At 33.6% G+C, this 20,351-nt stretch overlaps 1 protein-coding gene and 1 long non-coding RNA gene across 2 annotated transcripts; both read left to right on the forward strand.

Annotated features, from left to right (window-relative positions):
- Positions 1 to 4,118: 4,118 nt before the first annotated feature.
- Positions 4,119 to 4,475, forward strand: LOC110682728. Its single transcript, XR_002503455.1, has 3 exons — positions 4,119 to 4,178; positions 4,259 to 4,330; positions 4,459 to 4,475. It is a non-coding gene; the product is annotated as an uncharacterized LOC110682728 (long non-coding RNA).
- A 505-nt stretch (positions 4,476 to 4,980) lies between these two features.
- LOC110682735 lies at positions 4,981 to 19,048 on the forward strand. Its single transcript, XM_021859060.1, has 4 exons — positions 4,981 to 5,173; positions 17,975 to 18,243; positions 18,366 to 18,456; positions 18,852 to 19,048. Exons 1-4 carry the CDS (start codon positions 4,981 to 4,983, stop codon positions 18,962 to 18,964), a joined length of 666 nt encoding a protein of 221 aa, XP_021714752.1. The 3' UTR covers positions 18,965 to 19,048.
- The last annotated feature ends 1,303 nt before the right edge of the window (positions 19,049 to 20,351 follow it).

Genomic DNA, 20,351 nt, shown 5'->3' on the forward strand with positions numbered 1-20,351 from the left:
GTGAACGGTTTACAAGTTCCTTAAAAACTTATTGGCGACTCTTTTGCTCTATCTTCTTCCCTTTTGGACGCCACCGTACTTTAGTGTATGATCACAGTGGGGTTCAAGCTAGTGGGATTTTAAAGGCTTGAAATTATTCCCTACACGCGATCACTCGTACCGCAGGCAAAAAAAGGATTTTGATGCAAGTGGAAGAGGAGACTGCGCCTAGGCCATTGACCGGTGTTGAGGTTTATGCTCGAGTTAAGGGTGTACGAACAATGTTTGGAAAATATGAAAAAGCTCCGGTCTCAACAGCTCTTTTAAAAAAAGAATCAATTTTGTGGAAGCTTCCGTACTGGAAAGAACATGATGTTAGGCACTGTCTTGATGTGATGCATATATAGAAGAATGTGTGTGATGCTCTTGTGGGAACACTTTTTAATATTTCAGGCAAAACAAAGGATGGAAAAGGTGTACGGTTAGATTTGCAAGAGATCGGGATTCGTCCAGAATTGTGGCCTCAAGACAAGGTTACAAAGGGGAAGGACAGAAAGGGAAAGGAACCGGAACAAGAAACTGTAAATGTTTCGAAAAAAGGAAAGGGGAAGAGCAAGGGAAAGGGAAAGGCCGCGGATGCTTCAAAGAGTAGAGATGAGGGTAAAGGCAAGGTTGAGAAGAAGTATTTACCATCGGCTTGCTACACATTGTCAAGGGTAGAAAAGCGGATGTTTTGTGCATGTCTTTACGGCATTAAGGTTCCATCTGGGTACGCATCTAACATGAAAAGATTTGTATCCTTAAGTGGAGAATTGAAGCTGACAAGTATGAAATCCCATGATTGTCACATGTTGATGCAAGTATTTCTACCAATTGCAATACGTGGTATTTTACCGAAGCACGTGAAGGAAGCTATTACAAGCCTATGTTCGTTTTTCAATACAATATGCAGCAAAGTGCTTGATCCTTGTACACTTGATGCTTTGCAAACGGATGTGGTTGTGACTTTGTGCAAATTTTAGATGTATTTCCCACCCTCATTTTTTGACATAATGGTGCATCTCATTCTTCATTTGGTGAGTGAGATTAATTTGTGTGGTCCAGTTTTCTTGAGGTGTTTCTATCCTTTTGAAAGACACATGGGCACATTGCAAGATAAAGTAAGGAATCCGGCTCATCCGGAAGGAAGCATGATTCAAGGGACCGTGAGTGAGGAGATTGGTAATTTTATGGCCGACTATTTAGTCGTTGCTGAACCTATTGGTCTTCCTGCTTCTCGACATGAAAGGAGACTGGATGGTCATGGCACAATTGGGTCAAAACGAATGTCACCGGATCGAGATCAGTTCTTACAAGCACACCTTTATGTGTTGCACCATGTTGCAGATGCTCACCCATATTTAGATGAGCACATAGCTAGTTTGCGTGATGAATTTCCATCGAAAGGTGAAAGGGCACTAATGCAGTTGCATAATAAGAGGTTTGTGAGTTGGTTTAGTGAACGAGTGATGAGTCGCTTGGATGATAGTGTCACCGATACAGTAAGGTGGCTTGCTTATGGTCCTAGGGATGATGTTCGCTCATTTGAGGGATATGACATCAATGGGTACACTTTTTGGACAGAGGGTCGGGATTTGAAATCTTCGTCGACCCAAAACAGTGGAGTAATGCTTGTGGCATAGTCAAGGGAGTTTGCAAGTGCTAAGGATAAATCACCTGTCGATGCAAAATTGTCATACTACGGTCGAATTCAAGAAATATGGGAGCTTGATTATTGTAACTTCACGGTTGCTCTTTTCAAATGTAAGTGGGTTGATAATAATAGGCGTAATGTCAAGTATGATGACTTTACTATTGTAGATCTTGGGCACTTGAATGATAGTGCGGAACCGTTCATCCTAGCTTCTCAAGCTAAGAAAGTGTTCTATGTAACTGACCTAGTCGATTCAAAATGGTCTATTGTGCTAGTTGGGAAAAGAAGAATCCTAGGCATTGGAGATGTTGAAGATGAGGAAGAATACGATGCGTTTGATGATTCAGCACCTTTCACTGTTCCTAGACCTATTGCATCAAATGACATAGACGACCAGACATGTTATATGCAGTCAGACCACAACGAAGGAATATTAGAATGAGGTACTATAACAGTTAATTTGAAATTGTAAGCAATTAAAAGTATTATTAAATTTAATCAGAAGTTAGGTAATTTTATGAATAGTTTGAGGGAAAATGTATGATATTGTTATCTTAGTTGCTAAATTTTCACAAATTCTTGTTAATGAATGAAGTATATCTCAAAATTGACATATTATGATAGAATTTAATTTTTTTTAGTGTTAACGGTACTAGAAAATAACAAGTTACATCAAAATGCATCAAAAATGATAGAATTTAATATTTTATATGCTAACATGTATTATGACCTATATGTCAACATCTTTATCTCTGATGGACCTAATATCGTGTTATGTTTGTAATGACAGGTGTTTATAACTCATGGAGGACGATTACGACCCACTAGTAGAGGATTTAGAGGATGATGATGATGGCTATGAGGATGAGGATGAGGACAAGGACGAGCCATATGAATCAATAAGGAGACTGATTTGGGTGAGCCAGAAGATCAGGAACAAGATGCTTTTGAGCGCAGGCTTGATGAATTTGAAATTTCAGCTGAATGTGCACCTCCTATTGATTCTACAATTGTTGAGATTGTAGGTGAGAACACTTCTCCTCAAACTCAAAGCCAAGGACAGGAGCAATTGAACACAGGTGGTGGATTGGGGGTAAAGGCACCAGCTTAGAGAAAGGGTAGGGGTCCGACAACAAGTTTTAAGAAGCCAATCGGTCCCATGGTGTTGGAGTATGACAAAAGAGGCCGCCCTACTGGCCAATGGATTCGGAAATATGCAAACCAAGTTGGCATATGTTCGCGCAAAATCCCCATTACACTTTGTTGGAAGCAAGTTCCTCCAGGCTTGATTCAAACATTTTGGGATGATACCAGGGCAAATGTTTTGTTCAAATGCACATTTACACAATTACAAATAATTTCACCTAATGGTTGTTTGTAAATGGAAAATAATAATTGCTTGTATTTGTGATTGCATAAGTTGTTTAATATTCCTAATGATCCCCAAAAGAGAAGGGTGTTTGATTCTTTACTAGTGGAGAGATTCAGAGGCTTCAAGACCCACTTGACTAGTGGATGGATCTATAAGAAAAAGAAACACAAGAAGAAAGCTTCCAAGGGAAATGATGGTGAAGGTGGAAATGAGGAAGATTTTGAGGAACAAGACCCACCGTGGAAAAAATGGCCAAGCGTGACGGAGGACGAGTGGAAAGACTTTGTTATTCAAAAAACTCGACCTAAAGCAATTGTAAGAACTACTAAATCTAATGAGAATTGTATAATATATTGACTCTTTTTGCAATAATGATGCTAACATTACTATTTATGTAGGAAATTCGAGAGCAAAACAAGGCAAATGCATTGTAGAAGGAGTACCGCCATCGTACGGGGGCCAAGACATTTGGTGAATGGAGGCAAACTTGGAAGAAGGAGGGTATATACCCCACTTTGACTCAAGGGTCATCCGAAGAACCCTCCAACTCCACAATCACTACGTTGGTTAGTCGTGATGGCGATTTCATTTGTTCTCTACATTCCTTTGATAAGGACACCGGAAAATGGGTCATCAAGGAACCGGAAAAAAAAGTGGCTGATAAACTTGTAAGCTATTTGAAACTTTAGCATAACTTTACCATAAAAAACATTATATGTATTCATGTTAACATTTTTTCTTATGCTACAGCTTGAATACACTACAGAAGTTGTTGAAGGCAAGCTGGTCCCGACTATAGAGAAAGACCCTTTCACCTTGGCTTTGGGAAAGCTCTACCATCCAGACCGGGTAGTAGGTATGGGAGGGACGTTTCTAGGATGGGAGTAGGTGATGGGTTCAGAATACACAAAAATGGGAAGATCTCGAGCAAGTGTTAACTCACCAGAAAAATTGGATGCCAAGGTGGCATCCATCAAGGAACTAGTTCGTAATGAGTTAATAGGTGAATTCAATGCTTCGGCGAAGCAAATGAACTTACCCTTGTCGTTCCCCCCGACTACATCGGTCGACTCAAGTAGTCACCCAAAAGGACAAGGAGAAGATGAGAGACATGGAGAAGAGGAGATACATGAGGTAGTTTTCTATATATTAGTTTTGGCCTACCTAGTGAGTTACGTGAGATCTAATGTGGCATTATTGATTAATTATTGCAGGTTGTTACTCCCACACATGCGGACTCGAGGGAGGTTGATAATCCAACACCCCATGAATTTCCAGATTTAGAGGTGAATTTAGGATTCGAGGGAGCGTGTTTGGTTTTAACATAGTGAATTTCGTTACATGATCAATTGTGTAGGAAAAGACCCTTTTCGATAATTTCAATTTTTACAAGTGAATTTCGTTACTGGTGTAGGTAGAGACCGAGTGTACACTTATAGCCCCGGGGCTATCAAATGGAGGAGAGTTGCAGTTGGTGGCGTATGGTAGTGCACAAGCGACGACTGGTGATACGGTCCATTTCCAATCGCTTAGGCCACAACATTACTCGGTCGGGATCAATTCTTACATTGCTGGGTTCGAAAACATCCCACTACCGGTGCCTATAGTGGATGATGGGATTACTCTTCTTTAGGAAGCAAAGGGTAGCTATGTGCAATGGCCACGTGCTTGGGTGAGGTTGATCAACGAGGTAATATTTATTTTGATGTTGTGCAAAATAACAAATCTGCATGCGTACTTACTAGCTTAACCCCCGGCCAAAAATTTTTGAACTCTAATTATCTTTGTTTGATCAGATTTAGAAAAAAAAGTCAACCATCAAAGAGAAGGAAGGTGGAGAAGCCTAAAAGCGTTGATCAACCTACAAAGAAGATGAGTGAACAAGGGTCGAAGAGTGAACAAGTGTCGAAAAAGAATTCTTCGAAAGGGTTCAGCCATGCAACCTACTCCACTTGTTGGAGACAATGCCCTTCAATCGCTCACTAAGGATTTAACTTTTCTACACAATCGTTTTAGTCATTTTCCTAGTGACGATCCCATTGAAATTGCACTTCCTAAGGCAATGTTCCATTATGATGAGGATGCAAGTGCATGGTTAAACAAACAAGATGTGAAGGAATTTTTAAGAGGTTTAATGCTTAACATTTCTCTCATTCAAATATTCATGAGGTACGGGCACATGCCACTTAAATTAATTATGTTATTCATATTAGTGTTGTTTATCCTTCATATATATGTCAATTAATTTTTCATTGTACATGCACGCAGAGCACTACGGGAGCACTTAAGTGACACTGATTCCCCTAGTAAAGTTGGGTTGTTATGCCCTGAACAGACATCCGAGACTAGAATCTTACACAACTTCCCCGAGGTGATGTATTATGTTAATAATAGTATTAGGGAATCAATGCGTGCGGGAGACAAGTTCATATTCGCCCCATGTTATGAGGAGTACGTTTAACCAAGTGTAATTCAATTCTTTCTACATTTGAATTATATGTTGTACCCTAATTATTGATTTTTTTGTGTATTGTGAATTTATGTAGGTTTCATTGGTTCCTCATGGTGATTTGTCCTGCTAATAACACAATCTTTCACCTTGATTCAGCTCGATCAACAAAGAAGTACCCGTGATGTCTGTACTACAAAAAGTAAATATAGCTACCTAGTGTTGATTATCTTAACCTAACTCATTTAGTAGTCAAACTAATCAAATTTGAATTTACTTTCCTATAGTATTATGAAGAAGATACATGGTCGTGCTCCACGGGGTCCTACATGGAAATCACCTATGGTAATGCCACATCATATTGTGATTATCTTAATAAACATTGCTAAAACAATTGTGGATTTTATGTGACGTTTGATTCATTTGATTTTTTCCTATGCTAGTGCCCACAATAAGATAATGGAGTTGATTGTGGATTATACGTGATGAGATTCATGCTTGACATAGCGACTCATTGTACCAACACCATACATCTTGATGAGGTACGACCTTAAACTTAGAAAAATGCTCTTTTTACGTGATTCCAATGCTTAGCCACATATAACTAAGTATAATTGACATGTTATGAGAAAGAACATGGTCATTAGTTAAAAAATGTAGAAAATGAGCAAGTAGAAGTCATTTAGGCCTTATTTAGGCTATTTAAGATGAAAATGCGACCTTAAACTTAGAAAAATGCTCTTTTTACGTGATTCCAAGGCTTAGCCACCTATAACTAAGTATAATTGACATGTTATGAGAAAGAACATGGTCATTAATTAAAAATTGTAGAAAATGGGCAAGTAGAAGTCATTTAGGCCTTATTTAGGCTATATTTAGGATGAAAATGCGACCTTAAACTTAGAAAAATGCTCTTTTTACGTGATTTCAAGGCTTAGCCACCTATAACTAAGTATAATTGACATTTTGAGAAATAACATGGTCATTAGTTTAAAAATGTAGAAAATGGGCAAGTAGAAGTCATTTAGGCCTTATTAGGCTATTTAGGATGAAAATGCGACCTTAAACTTAGAAAAATGCTCTTTTTCGTGATTCCAAGGCTTTTCCACCTATAAATAAGTATAATTGATATTTTATGAGAAACAACATGGTCATTAGTTAAAAATGTAGAAAATGGGCAAGTAGAAGTCATTTAGGCTTTATTTAGGCTATTTAGGTTGAAAATGCGACCTTAAACTTAGAAAAATGCTCTTTTTCTGTGATTTCAAGGCTTAGTCACCTATAACTAAGTATAATTGAAATTACCTAAGGATGTAGTGCATCATAAACAACAGAGTTTAAATGATCAATGATTGGTATACATTTATTAATTAATCAGTAAGGGCTTATCACAAACAAATTTATTATCCCATCAAAACACTTTACATATATACCCTCCCTTGTAATTTTATGAGTATAAATTAGTTTTTTTTTTTTAGTTTTTTTTTTTTTTTTTTTTTTTTTTTTTTTTTTTTTTTTGTGGAAGGCATACATAAGGTATGTCAAAATTTAGATTATTTACGGTAAGAAATTATTGACGGTAAATAGGTACCACATGTAGGGAATATTTCAAGCATCACACATTTGAGCCCCACTGTGATCATACACTTAAGCATGGTGGCGTCCAAAGGGAAGGAAGCTAGAGTAAAAGAGACACCAACAAGTTTTAGGAACTTGTAAACCGTTCACAGGGTGAAGGTTACACCCCTTCACGATCCATGAGATCGCTAACTCCATAGTGGTCTGGAATCATGACTGGATATTCGGGGATGAAGGTACAAATCCAACCTAAAAGAGATTGAATCTGCCCTAAAAATAGGTCTCCACTTTATTCTTCTCATATTCATGTGCGCTTTCTGACTAACATACAATAAATAGGTTAACCCTAAAGTCCTCAACCTGTTTAATCTATGTTGGTTGAATATTAATGCACAAACAAAACTATTATTGGCGATCATTTGAATTATAATCATATTAGCCTAAACAAGATTATTAATTATCTTATTAAGCGTGATTACAGATACAAATTCCCTTTAAATATGCATAAAAGGCGTGATCAAGCAATAACAATAATATCAAGTAACATAATAACAATCATTATAATAATAATAATCATATTCTCAATAAAGCATGATAATGTTAGGAAGATCCTAGACATGATACTATATTAATAACAAATCCTAGCATGTCACTAAGCATTAAAGATCAAAACTTTTAACCCTAACATGATACTTACATGATAGAACAAATAGGAAGAATCCTAAACATGATACTAGAAACACACATGATATTAGAAATCTTAGTTAATACCCTAAACATGATACTAGGAATCAAAAAGACATCATAACATGATACTAGGAATCAAAATAATCAAAGCATGATATTTATAACAATTAAATTACTTACTTGGATGTCTCGTATCTCTTTCTAATAACAAAATACACGCTTTAGTAACTTCAAGCAAAATAATAAATCAAACAATTAAATTAAATAATTGAAATAGGGATTTAGGACCAAACCCTAAAAAATTATCAACCTTTCACGTCTAGGGCGAAGGTAACTTCGAACTTGGATAGGTGTGTCTAGAACTAATGTATGCGAAATTTTGTAAAAGGGAAAGATTTAGAAAAAGAATAGAGAGAGAATAAGCTTCTAGATTTAGAGAGAGAATAAAGAGATTAGATGATTGTGAATGATTAAAAACGGGGAGATACGACCCCTATTTATAGAAAAAATAGTCCAAAACGATATAAAAGTGTTAGAATTTGAATCGGAATAAAATTGGTTATGTCGCACACTTTGTCGCCGTGCGACAAACCTGTCATTTGGCGCTGGGACAGTTTTTGCGAATTTTGTTTTTATCATATCTTTTGATCCAAAAGTCCAAATAATTCATATAATATGTCGTTGGAAAGATATTGAAGTCTAATTTCCAACCTAATTAAAATAAGATTAAAATATTTTGTATAATAAAAAATATGGCCGAAATAGTGGGACGGTGTCAGTTTTGGATAGAGTTTCGTATTCCTTTCATATCTTTTTCGTTATAGCTTGGAATTAATATTATAATATATCATTGGAAAGATAATCTCAAGATCTATCCAACCATATAAGATTTGGATAAAGATTATCTGGCACGAAAATAACATCTGAACATATTCCATTTCACACAGAACAAGGACTCTCAAAAAGAGAAGTTTTATTCAATTTCGAATTCTTTGATCTTATCTTTTCAAAATAGGATAAATAAGATCTTTTAGAAACTTGTAGAAGCTTCTAATAAATCCTAATTAGTTTAGGAATAGGATTAAACCTTTGGACCCTCCACATGATCATTGGGTCGTAGGTAAAATCCGTTTGGGCCCAATTTAGTATTTTGGTCATAACTTCCTCATTATTTATCGGAATTGGGCTTATAATATATCGTTGAAAAGGTATTTTTAAGCCCCATCCAACTGCACCATTATTGAACCCTTATCATGGACCAAAAAAAACTAGATTGGATGTTTTTCATAAATAGAGTAGGAAAAGAAATATTTAAATAAAAACAATCGCATCACAAGACTTTTCACATTTTCACCTCATTCGATAATCAAGCGACGTGAAAAGTATTCATTACTGGATTTAGTTTTTGGGGAGACACATTTGGGTGTCTACACCACCGTAGTTAATTTGTTATCCAATACCCACGTTCACATTCGGAGAAAGTTCCATAACAAATATTTGGAGTATGCAAGATCGAATACTTCAACAACTCTTACATTCCCAAACTTTATTGGTACCCTTATTCATGTAATTGGTAGCCTTAAGTATTAAAAATAATGTTCCACTTGCAACATTTACATTAACTAGGGTACTTGTAACTAATGTAGGGTTACCGTCACAGAGTATGATATGGATGATCTAAACATTTTAGTTGTACCCTGAAACGTGTTAATGGTACCCTAACACGTATAAGTATTACTCTTATCTTATTTAGTGATACCTTTAATTCTACCAACACAGACTGATATGGATGACGTAAACACATTAGTGGTACCCTGAAACGGGTTACTGGTACAAATAAACTTTTCATTGGTACCCTAACCATTAAGCTAGTGTCCTACATTTAATACAAGTTTAGAGGGTATGGACCAAACGTATTGGACCGATCCCTTAGTCTACCAATCCTACGTTTGTGATTCGGAATGGACATCGTCAGCCTTGTAAGGAGGTGTTTGTGCTCTTCACAATTAGCCAATCGCAGTACCATGATTTCAAATTGTTGTCATATTTCTTTGAAATGAACATCTTATTTGGAATCATACTTTCCCATGCTAGTCTCCCATGCTAGAGGTCTAAGTCTGTCTGTAGTTTTATTTCTTATGTCGAATCTGTTGGGAGCTAGTCTTCTTTTTTACCCGCTGTCAAAAAAAATACTTTCCCATGCTGGCCCTAGGGATGCCTTAACCTCTCGGCCTAAAGTGTATGTGTTTTGGCCCGGACTATTTGTGTTGTTGAATACATCGGCAATCTCATTCACCACAATGAATGCAATGTTGTAAGTACTTGCTATATGTTTCATCTTTCTCGTCGCGAACACGAACAACTAACCGATTTCTCTTCGTAAAACCGATCTTTGGGTGTGTTGTCATGGGCATGTCTGAATAAATAGGCAATAGAATCAAGAACCACTTCCCTCGTGTTTTTGCCTCCTTCATGGGAGCTGAGTACAAGTTGCTCAACTTGGTTCAAAACCAAGACAATTTGATATGGGTTGTCAATTTTTTAACATGAACCAAGCTAAACTGGATTTTCATCAACTAATTGCCCACACAAATTACTACATAGCTCTTTTAAGTGCTCGGCTGGAAACACTAGACATGCTTAAATATAAATTGATGATCCAAATAGCGCATCATCTCGTTTGCTTGATTAAAGACACTAGAGAATGGGATCCACTCAACCAATGAAATTAGGCAAATTGGGAGTAAAATAGACAAGAGATAGCAAAGACTATATGTAAGATCAATCTCATGCAATTAGGAAACAACTCACAACTATACAAATTAAAATAATAAGAATTAAACATCAAAATAACATGAACTTTATAAACCTGGAGTACCTTGTGCATGGTACTCCAAGAGTAAGATAGAAATTGCGGGTTTACTTGGGGTTCAGGGTTTTTTTTTTTTGTTAATTTCTCTTTTTATTTATTATTTTTTAAAACAAATAAGTTATTAATACGTTTACGTGGTGAGCTTCACTAACGGATTCCATCCAAAAATCCGTTAAGTGGTGGTGAAATTCAATTTTTGGGTTTTTTTTTTAAAAAAAAAAATAAAATTTAATGGTGTTATAATAAAAGTTTTAAATTTTTTATTGTTTTAATCAATTTTTTTAACTATTTTGTGGTGTTATAAATCATAAAATTGATAAATTAATTATTTATATTGAAAATAACTATGTGTGTCTCAGGTTCTAAACTAGTTTTAATATTTTACCTTTCTCCTCTCATTTTCCCCACCTAAGTTAATTACTATATATTTTTTTATTACTTATTTTTTCTCTCATTCATTAATTTTCAATAAAGTATTAACTCCACTATTTTTTTTACAACTTTGGAGGGTTTTTCTAGCCTCTATTACTAGATTTATTCCTTTTTTTAAAAAAGTTTTTTCCCTCTCTCTTCACCCTTTTCTCTCCTTTGCTTTCATCTTTTTTGTTCTGGTATTATTAGCAAATCTTTGTAGGGGATTCCACTGGTGTTCTTATTAGTTGTAATAATCCCATAGGAATAGGTCAGACAATAATTGAGTTAAGTCTTAAATAAGTTGGGTTTATCGAGTAGTGGATAAGAACGAGTCATATCAAAATTCAGAGTCGGGTTGGGTATAGATTGGATAATTAGTTGTGTGTTGTTGACGATTACGGTACAACGGGTTATTATTAGTTATATAATCCAAATTAAACAAGTTGTGGGTTGTAAACGATTCAAACATAATAGGTTACGAGCTATAAACGGTTGGTTTTACCGTGTTACGGGTTGTAGACGGTTTGATTACAGGTTGTAGACGGTTTGATTACAATGGGTTACGGGTTGAAAATAGTTTGGTCTCAACGGATTACGATTTAAAACGGTTTGGGCACAACGATTTACAGGTTGGACGTACGACCATTAGAATGGTTCGGGTTTATCGGACTATTGTCAGGTTTAAATGGTTTTTGTTTAAAATGTGTCGAGTTACTATCAAGTTCGGACGTAATCAGTTTGGGTTGCTCTTGGTTTCAGGATGTAACGGTCGGCTTGATAACGTGTCATTAACGATTCGCACAAATTGGGTTGGGTTTAATTTCAGGTTGGAAAGAAATTGGATTGAGTGACTTGTTGGATTTAGTTTGTGGACTTCTTTATCTCATTTCTCCTCCATTTGTTATAACAATATAGTTTCTCAAATATGTGTACTAAAACTTTGAAGGGAAAAAATAAGTGTTTGTGATCAATATTAAAAGAGTACTTGCTCTATTTTTTAATAATCACGTGTTATTTTCCCTTAAGACTTCATTATGGACCAAGAAAATTAGCCAATTGAAGCATAAACAAAAAAGAAAGCTGCACCAATTGAGACCTTGAGACTAATAATAATAGTGACCACATAATAATGGTCAAGATTATGAAATGAAAAATATAGTGACCACATAATGGTCAAGAATATGAAATGGAAATTTTGCAATTGAATAAAGACCAAAAACATGCTAGAATAAGAATATTGATATACGTGTATGAATCAGAGAAATTTGCAACAAAGAAATTCTAATGGAACACCTTTTACAAGTTTTCTAGAGCTCTAGCTAAACTCATTGGTCCCCGTATAGGTTCAATGAACATGCATGCATGTCGTGATACGAAGATCGAATCATACCAACAATAATTATTGATGATGGTCTGTTTTGTAAATTAATGACCAAAATAGAATATGTATTCGGTAAACATTAACTTCATTATTGTGTGAATAGTATTATGTACATTTTCTATAGGATGTCAATATATAGGTCTAGTGGCGGCAAACCGAAACGGTGTTTTTTCTATGTGGCTGATGACACCGTACGGTCGAAGTTACTTATTTGAAATTAGAAATAATTTATTTTGGGGTTATTTAGTCGATCTAGGATTATTTGTTATGGGGTTACTCAGTCGATTAGTGCATTTTTAATAGGGTTATTTTATTTTTTTTTGAAACAAAATAATAGGGTTACTTATTCAAGGGTTACTTATTTAGGGATTACTCGGTCAGGGATTACTTATTCTGAGGTTACTCAGTCGGTTACTGTGTTGAGAGTAACCCCAGATCGACCAAGTAACCCCTGACCAAGTAGCCCATGATTGATTGAATAAGTAACCCCTGACCAAGTAGCCCATGACCGACTGAATAAGTAACCTCTGACCGATTGAGTAACCCCTGAATAAGTAGCCCCAGAATAAATAATTCAAATAATCCCCGAATAAATAACCCCGACCACACAGTGTGACCAGTCATTTATAAATATTTTGTGTAGCCTCAATTTTAAAAATTAATAATATACTTTTTACCCAAAAAAATAAAAAAAAAATAAAAAATAAAAAAAAACTTCTTATGCTCTATAATAATTGACATATGATGACTTTTTTCAACTATCCATGTGTTATTTTTTACTATACCATTTGCATTAATTTAGTATAAGAAAAGCAAATTATTATTTAAAATGTTGATAAATGTATATTAAATGTATGACTTTTTTTGTAATTTTTACTAACATTTACTCCATTCAATTCTTTTTTTTTTCCTTTCCATCATATGAAATTGAGAAGGAAAATTAAGAAAAGAAAATCAATGAGATCGTAGAAACCATTAAAGTAATTAAATTTATACTTTACATAACATATTCTAACTTTGGTCACAAAACACGTACAACGAAAATGAAAAAAAGAAAAAAGGTAATTAATGTGCTATTCAGGAAGAGAGAATAATATTTAAAAATTAAAATCATACATGAAAAAATTCAATCAATGAGAAAAAAATTGTACGAGTAATAAAGTTTGGCACATTGACCATATATATAAAGAAAATTTGAATGAAAATATTTACCTTGCTACCATATATGAAAAGATTAATTTTTTTTGAATAAATATATGAAAATGTTTTAAATGGGAAGAACTTTTTGAACTTTTTTAAATGAAAAACGGAAAGAATATAAAAGATTGAAAGGAAAAATTATTTCAAATTAAGCTCAAAATAATGCATTATAAGAAGTATGCTATCGTGTTAGTTATTATGAAGCGAAGGTAATATATAATTATATTGCAAAACACAATAGTATCCATTAAGATATTGATTACTTGAATAAGATAGTATCTACGTGCGGTTAGGTGTATGTAGTCCATTTTAGAAAATTAACAAGAAATGAAATTCCTTACTACATTATCTGTCTTTACTACATATGTTTGAAACTTTCCTTTTTACGTGAAAATAACTTTCTACAAATAGTAGTCATGAATCTCATATTCTCATGATAAAGATTTTATATGTTACTATCTATAATTAATGGATATTTAAGATAAATAATGTTTTCTATATGAAATAATTGAGTGTGAAAGGTGAATAATACATGTACATTAATTTAGTCTTGTGAATTGAACTTGGAAGCATGATGTAAATAGTCATTTACATTAATTTTAATATTTTGACCGAATTTTAAATTTATTTTTACATTAATCCGTAAATATCAAAAATTATTAAATGAGATGTTATAAGATTCATATTAATATGCACTTCTAAAGGTAAAAGTTTTACAAAAATAAAAATTCAATGATTAATAAAAGTAACTAAAAAAAAAATTGTTTTTGCCCCAAAAAAGGACAAAAAAATATTAAAAAATAAAATTGTTTTGATATGATAATACTCCATCCGATCCGTTTATATCTATTACTCCCTCCATTTTTAAATACTTGCTCCAATTTCCTTTTTCGGACGTTTTTAAATACTTGCTCAATTTCCTTATTTGGAAAGTTTTTACAATATTTAATTCATTTCTACCACCTAGTGGACCCAACAAATATCATATTTTATTCATTTCATATTCTCTCACCTCCGATTTTTCCACTACTTTTGCTTTTTACAATTTTTTATTCTTCCAACAACCCCACTACCTCCGTATTTTATTACTTTCTCCAAATTCTCCTAAAACTCCGCATATGGAGAAATGGAGCAAGTATTTAAAAACAGAGGGAGTAGTGAAATAAGCAAATAATACTCTATATGTTTCACTAAATTCTACTCACTTTAATCACAAATTCTTATATGTGGCTTGTCACACGGTATGACCAGTCAATCAGTCATCATAGGGATTACTTAGTAAATGTAATAGGGGTTACTTGGTCAGTGTTAAAGGGGTTATTCTGTCTGTGGTAAAGGGATTACTCTAGTGTTATATGAGATACCCAGTTAGTATTACAGGGTTACTGGTCAATATTATAGAGGTTACTTTCTTATGTTATAATTGGCCAACTGACCACGCGGTATGGTCAGCCACACACAAGACGTGCAACACTTTTTTTTTATTTTTCTTTTTAAATTTATTCCCTTTTTTTTAATAAGTTTTTACTCACTTTTATTTAATTCCAATTAGGAAAATTTGTCAAAATCAAAAATATTTTAAAACCACCATTTTATAAAATAATAATAATAAAAAAAAACCTTTTTTAAAAATTTTTTGGTTAAAAAAACCACCACTTCATTTTTTTTTTTTTTTTTTTGTAATAAGGAGAAACCTGTTTACCTAATTGAATTGCTATCTAATTTACTTAATTAGTGTATAATTTCCTTTCCTTTCCTTTCTTCCAATTACTCTCTAACTCACCTATTTATTTAATAATTAAATCTATTTAATTAAAAAAACTACCATCTCCCCTATCGAACCTGCTGCCCAAATCCCACCACCTCAACAACCTACTTCCACTGTCGACCGACCCTCCTTTTCCTCCTTATCCCTGCCAGCGACCACTTTAAGTAAGCAATTTTCAATTTTTGGCTTTAATTAATTAGCTCAAACACGCTCAAATCAAGCCCAAATCAATTGTAATTTGCTTCTAATACAAATTACCCTAGCATCACATACATACATAATCAAAGCCAAAGCAAATATCAATTGCAAGCAAGATGCACAAAATTTAAAAATCCCACATTGATTTTTATTTTTAGGGTTTTCGAACAAAATAATCGCAAATTTGCAAACTATAAGATAAAATCAAAGTAAAAATACATTGATTGTGTGGGAAAACTTGATTTGAAGCTTCCAAGAAGATCCTAGCTTAGCAGATTTTGGTAATGTGTTTGAGAGTGTTTGAGGGACGTGGAGGATTATAAGTTTGAAGGGACGTGGAGGATTGCAGCGGGCTAGGGGCAAGGGAAAAAGGGGGTCGGCCAACAGTGAAGGTGGGTCGCCGGGGATGAGGAGTTCTAGGTGGCATGGGAGAGGAGGGTTGCTGCAAGGGAAGGGGAAAGGGTGGGGGTGGCTGGGTGGTTGTGTGGGGTGATGGTTTTTGTTTTTTATTTTTTAAAATTAATTTAATTATTAAATAGTCAAGTGGGTGTTTGAAGGTAATTAGAATAAATCTGATGTTAATTAAGTAAATTATAGGAACTTGGTTGTCTTCAGCAAAAAATAAAAAAACTTTACAATTTTTTTTTTTTGGTTGGGGGGAGGGGGGTTAAAATGATGCATCTAAAAGTTTTTTTTTTTTTTTAACAAATGTTCCTTCCAATTATGTCAACCTCTTATTCATATTTTAACATCATCTGTCCCATTTTTTGTGACATAAATTATTGTTGTTTATTCTCTTATTATTGATCTCTCTCTTTTTTAAAAAAGCAAAAGTATTTACATAAATGGTTCCCTTTTGAGTTTTTGACTTTTGTTGCTATAGTAATTGAGTAGTCTAAAAACAACGGACAAAGTAAGAAATTATATAAACTAGATGAAGCCCATGCGATGCACGGGTCGATCTATTTTTTTCTAAAAAGTATTTTTTATATTTATGTGATTACATTTGTTATTTTATTAGTTGTACGTAATATATCATTTTCTCCGTATTTGTTTTAAAATATTAGATAAAATTCCTAATCTCAAAAGATTATATTTCGTATTTAATTAATGTAACCATTAAAATCTCATTGGTCAATTATGCTTATGTGGCACTTGAATTATTTATTGGATATAACTATAATTTATAATCTTACGTGGCACGTTAACTAATTTTAGGTGGCATAATCCTATTGTAGCGTTTTTAAAATATTAATCATATGTGGCGCTCTAATAATTTTTTATTAATAAAAATCCTACATGGCGCTCTAAAATCTCGGGAAAAAACTCCCCTTTATATATATATTAGATTAAACTTAATATTTTAACATTTCTAAGTGTCTGTCGAATTGTAACAAGTAAGAGTTTGATTTTTTTTTTCCCTTTCAAATTAAAAAAATTATTTTGTGAAAAAATAAAAAATAGACGTGGATGTACTTGTGGAGTTATGGAGGGTTTGCAATGTGTGTGGGATAGGTATACTGGATAACGATAGTAGATTGAGACTAGACGCCTGGAAGATTGGAAGGGGATGCACAAAGAATCAATTAGTGGGACCAAAGCAAATTTAGCAACATGAGAGTGAGACTAATAAAATATATATATATATATATATATACGGGGAAGTTCCGCTAAAAATAGAGTTTATGGTGAAAACTAAAAACAAGCAATCTTAGCCATTCATTATTAGCACAAAAGATCAGACGGTTCTAAAGCCCTAAGATCATTCCAACCTTACATATAATCAATTCAACCGTTTAAAAGGTCACTACATGCTTAAAATAAGGTAACTTCATCTAAATTGACGATAATTACATAGAGTCACTATATATAAAAATAACGTAACTATATACAAAAATAGGGTAGCTATATCAATTTTTACAATATTTACATTAAGGTCACTATATACAAAAATAGGGTAACTATTTTAATTTTGACCATATTTACATAGAGGTCACTATATACAAAAATAGGATAACTATAACAATTTTTACAGCATTTACATAAAGGTCACTATATACAAAAATAAAGTAACTATATCGACTGAGTTTTTGACACCATTTACATAAAGGTCACTATATACAAAAATAAAGATCACTATATATAAAAATAAGGTGACTGAAACAAAATTTAAAGCATTTCCATAATTCTAAGGTCATTATATCGAAAATAAGGTAACTATATATGAACTTCGGGTAATTATATCAATTTGACACCATTTACCCAGAGGTCAATAAATATAAAAATAAGTATTAAAAAAGTCCATGTAGGATTCGAACCTACATCCCGTGATTACACGGTGCTCGACCAATTGAGCTAATAGGATTTCAACATGCCAAAACAGCCAATAAAAGCATACCAACATCACAGACCAACATCATACAGACTTCATACAGACTGAAGCAAAACAAGCTTGACAAGATCAACGTTTTAAGGACAGAAGCAGAGGCAAATGAAAGCATACCAGGAAATCATGATACGAGCAAGCCACCTGTATATGAGGAATCCCGACAAAATGTAGATATTGAACAGGCAGGCACCAAAAATCATACAATCAGAGATAAATCTTCACAAAGGCTGAAGAAGGTTACTACACTAACTCCAGCTGACAAGGTAAGATCAGGAATGATAGAGCTCGCAATAACGCAAACTAGCATACTCGAGTTCTAGAAATAAATTTCTAAAGACACACTTCTACCATTTAACTAACATGTCCTTTACCCTGCATGTTTCAGGATGATAATAAAGTATCAACAGTTATTGAAGATCAAAGGGAAAAATTGATACCTGGTGAAGTACAAATCATGCATCAAATAACAGAAAAAGGTAAGCAATTACATGCCTAAAATTTTCAAGATCAATTCTTAAAAAAAGACTCCAATTCCCCAATAAAAGAATATACCATCAGAGACTAGAGGATATGTATCCTCTACGAGTTTCTGATCCAAACAAATCTATTCATGTCCTGTCCATATTCTTTTTTTCCATTTGATTCTTACACATATATATTACCATGTTCAAACACCATTTAAACCACAATTGCAAGAACAACCATCAATGCTCTTGGTTAAAGAAAGAAACAAACAAGCTTATCAAACATCCTATAGTTCATCAAATATTATCTTCCTAATATCTGATCAAGAAAAACAGATTTTCAAAACTAATTTATATGTTTTAACGAAAAAGAAATAGATACTAATCCTTCACATTTTGCACTGCAGATGTCCAAGAGGAATGCGATAATAACTCCTGTAATCAACAACAGAAGCACCAGGAGCCTATAAAGATGGTAAAACAAGAGCCACTCACAGAAGATGAGTTGTTCTTGAAGTAGAAACTCATAAAGAGCTTATCAAATTCTTGAATATTCCTCAATGATTCCAGCAAAATGCAAATATCATAGCAAATCAACGCAAAAATCACAAACAAAAACCAAATCCAAACCCTAATTAACAGATCTACCAAACAAAAAAAAGGAAAAAATTAATTAAACCTGAGCAGCCTTGTAGGCTGTGAGAATACTCTCAGCGGCTTCTTTCCTCTCAGCACCAGTCTTAAACTCAGCCGCAAATACCTATGATAATCTCCCATCATCTTCAAATAAAAGACCTTAGAATCACCACTACTAGCAGGAGGAATAAGCTTAGTGTCCAGAAGCTTCAAAATACCGTCACAAATATCAGAAAGCTAATTCTCAATGCGAGTGAAAAATCGTGAAAGCTGTAGATCTTCTTCTACTTAGATCTCCGTCTCATCTATTGGGGCTTCCTCTTCAATCTCCTCATACGCTTCTTCTTCCACTACAAAAATCAATCAAATCAACAAGTTGAACTTCAAATTAGTTAACAATGGTGGAAAAACTCAACTGAACCGAACAAATCAATGAAATTAAGGAAGAAACTAAAGTTAATTGATTAGTAAAACAGGAAATCAAACTAAATTGAACAAAATCGAACAGAAAATCGCAAAATCAAACAAAATTGAACAAAATTGATGAAAATTTCAGAAACCTTAAAACCTCAAATCATGCAAAAAATAGCGAAATTAACACAAAGAACTCACCTGATAATAGATCGTAGAGCTGAAAAATTGCTGAAATCAAAGTAATTGAAGCTGAATTTGAAAAAAGTAGCGTGAAAATTGGGGAAAAAAATGTCGAGAAATTAGGAGAGAGAAAGTAGGAGAGAGGAGGGAGAGGAGGAAGAAAATAACGGAGGAGAGAGAAATTGTTTTCGTGGGAGGAGAGAGAAAATTAGTATATAAACGTTAGATGTCATCAGCTAGATTATAATCTACGGCTAGGATGAATCGTTTTCAGTTTTCACCCTAACATTTGTTTTCACATGATCCATACTCTATATATATATATATATATATATATATATATATATATATATATATATATATATATATATATATATATATTAAGTGTAACACTTTAATTTTTTGCATAATTTATTTATTTTATAATGATTTGACTTAAATTTTTAAGATTTAAAAACCGAATACTTATATATGTTTAAATTATAATATAGTACAGTTACAAATATTAATAATTAAGGTTGCGTATGTATTGACAAATCAAATATGTCCAGTCAAAGTGTTGCGCTATAAAAAAAACTGTATAATAACATTAATGAAATTTCACATGGAAATGCATGTAAACTTACAAGGAAAGTGGACTGAAACTTTGGCACGCTACTACGCTAGTAAGAAAGATG

Source organism: Chenopodium quinoa, unplaced genomic scaffold (genome assembly GCF_001683475.1).
Source record: "Chenopodium quinoa cultivar QQ74 unplaced genomic scaffold, ASM168347v1, whole genome shotgun sequence".
Taxonomy (NCBI): Eukaryota; Viridiplantae; Streptophyta; class Magnoliopsida; order Caryophyllales; family Amaranthaceae; genus Chenopodium; species Chenopodium quinoa.

Bases quoted from the DNA above. Each gene is read 5' to 3' on its own strand.
- LOC110682735 (XM_021859060.1), top strand. From the start codon at position 4,981: ATGCAACCTACTCCACTTGTTGGAGACAATGCCCTTCAATCGCTCACT. The intron at 18,244-18,365 runs GTAAGATCAGGA...TGCATGTTTCAG, and splicing joins CACTAACTCCAGCTGACAAG to GATGATAATAAAGTATCAAC. The intron at 18,457-18,851 runs GTAAGCAATTAC...TTTGCACTGCAG, and splicing joins GCATCAAATAACAGAAAAAG to ATGTCCAAGAGGAATGCGAT.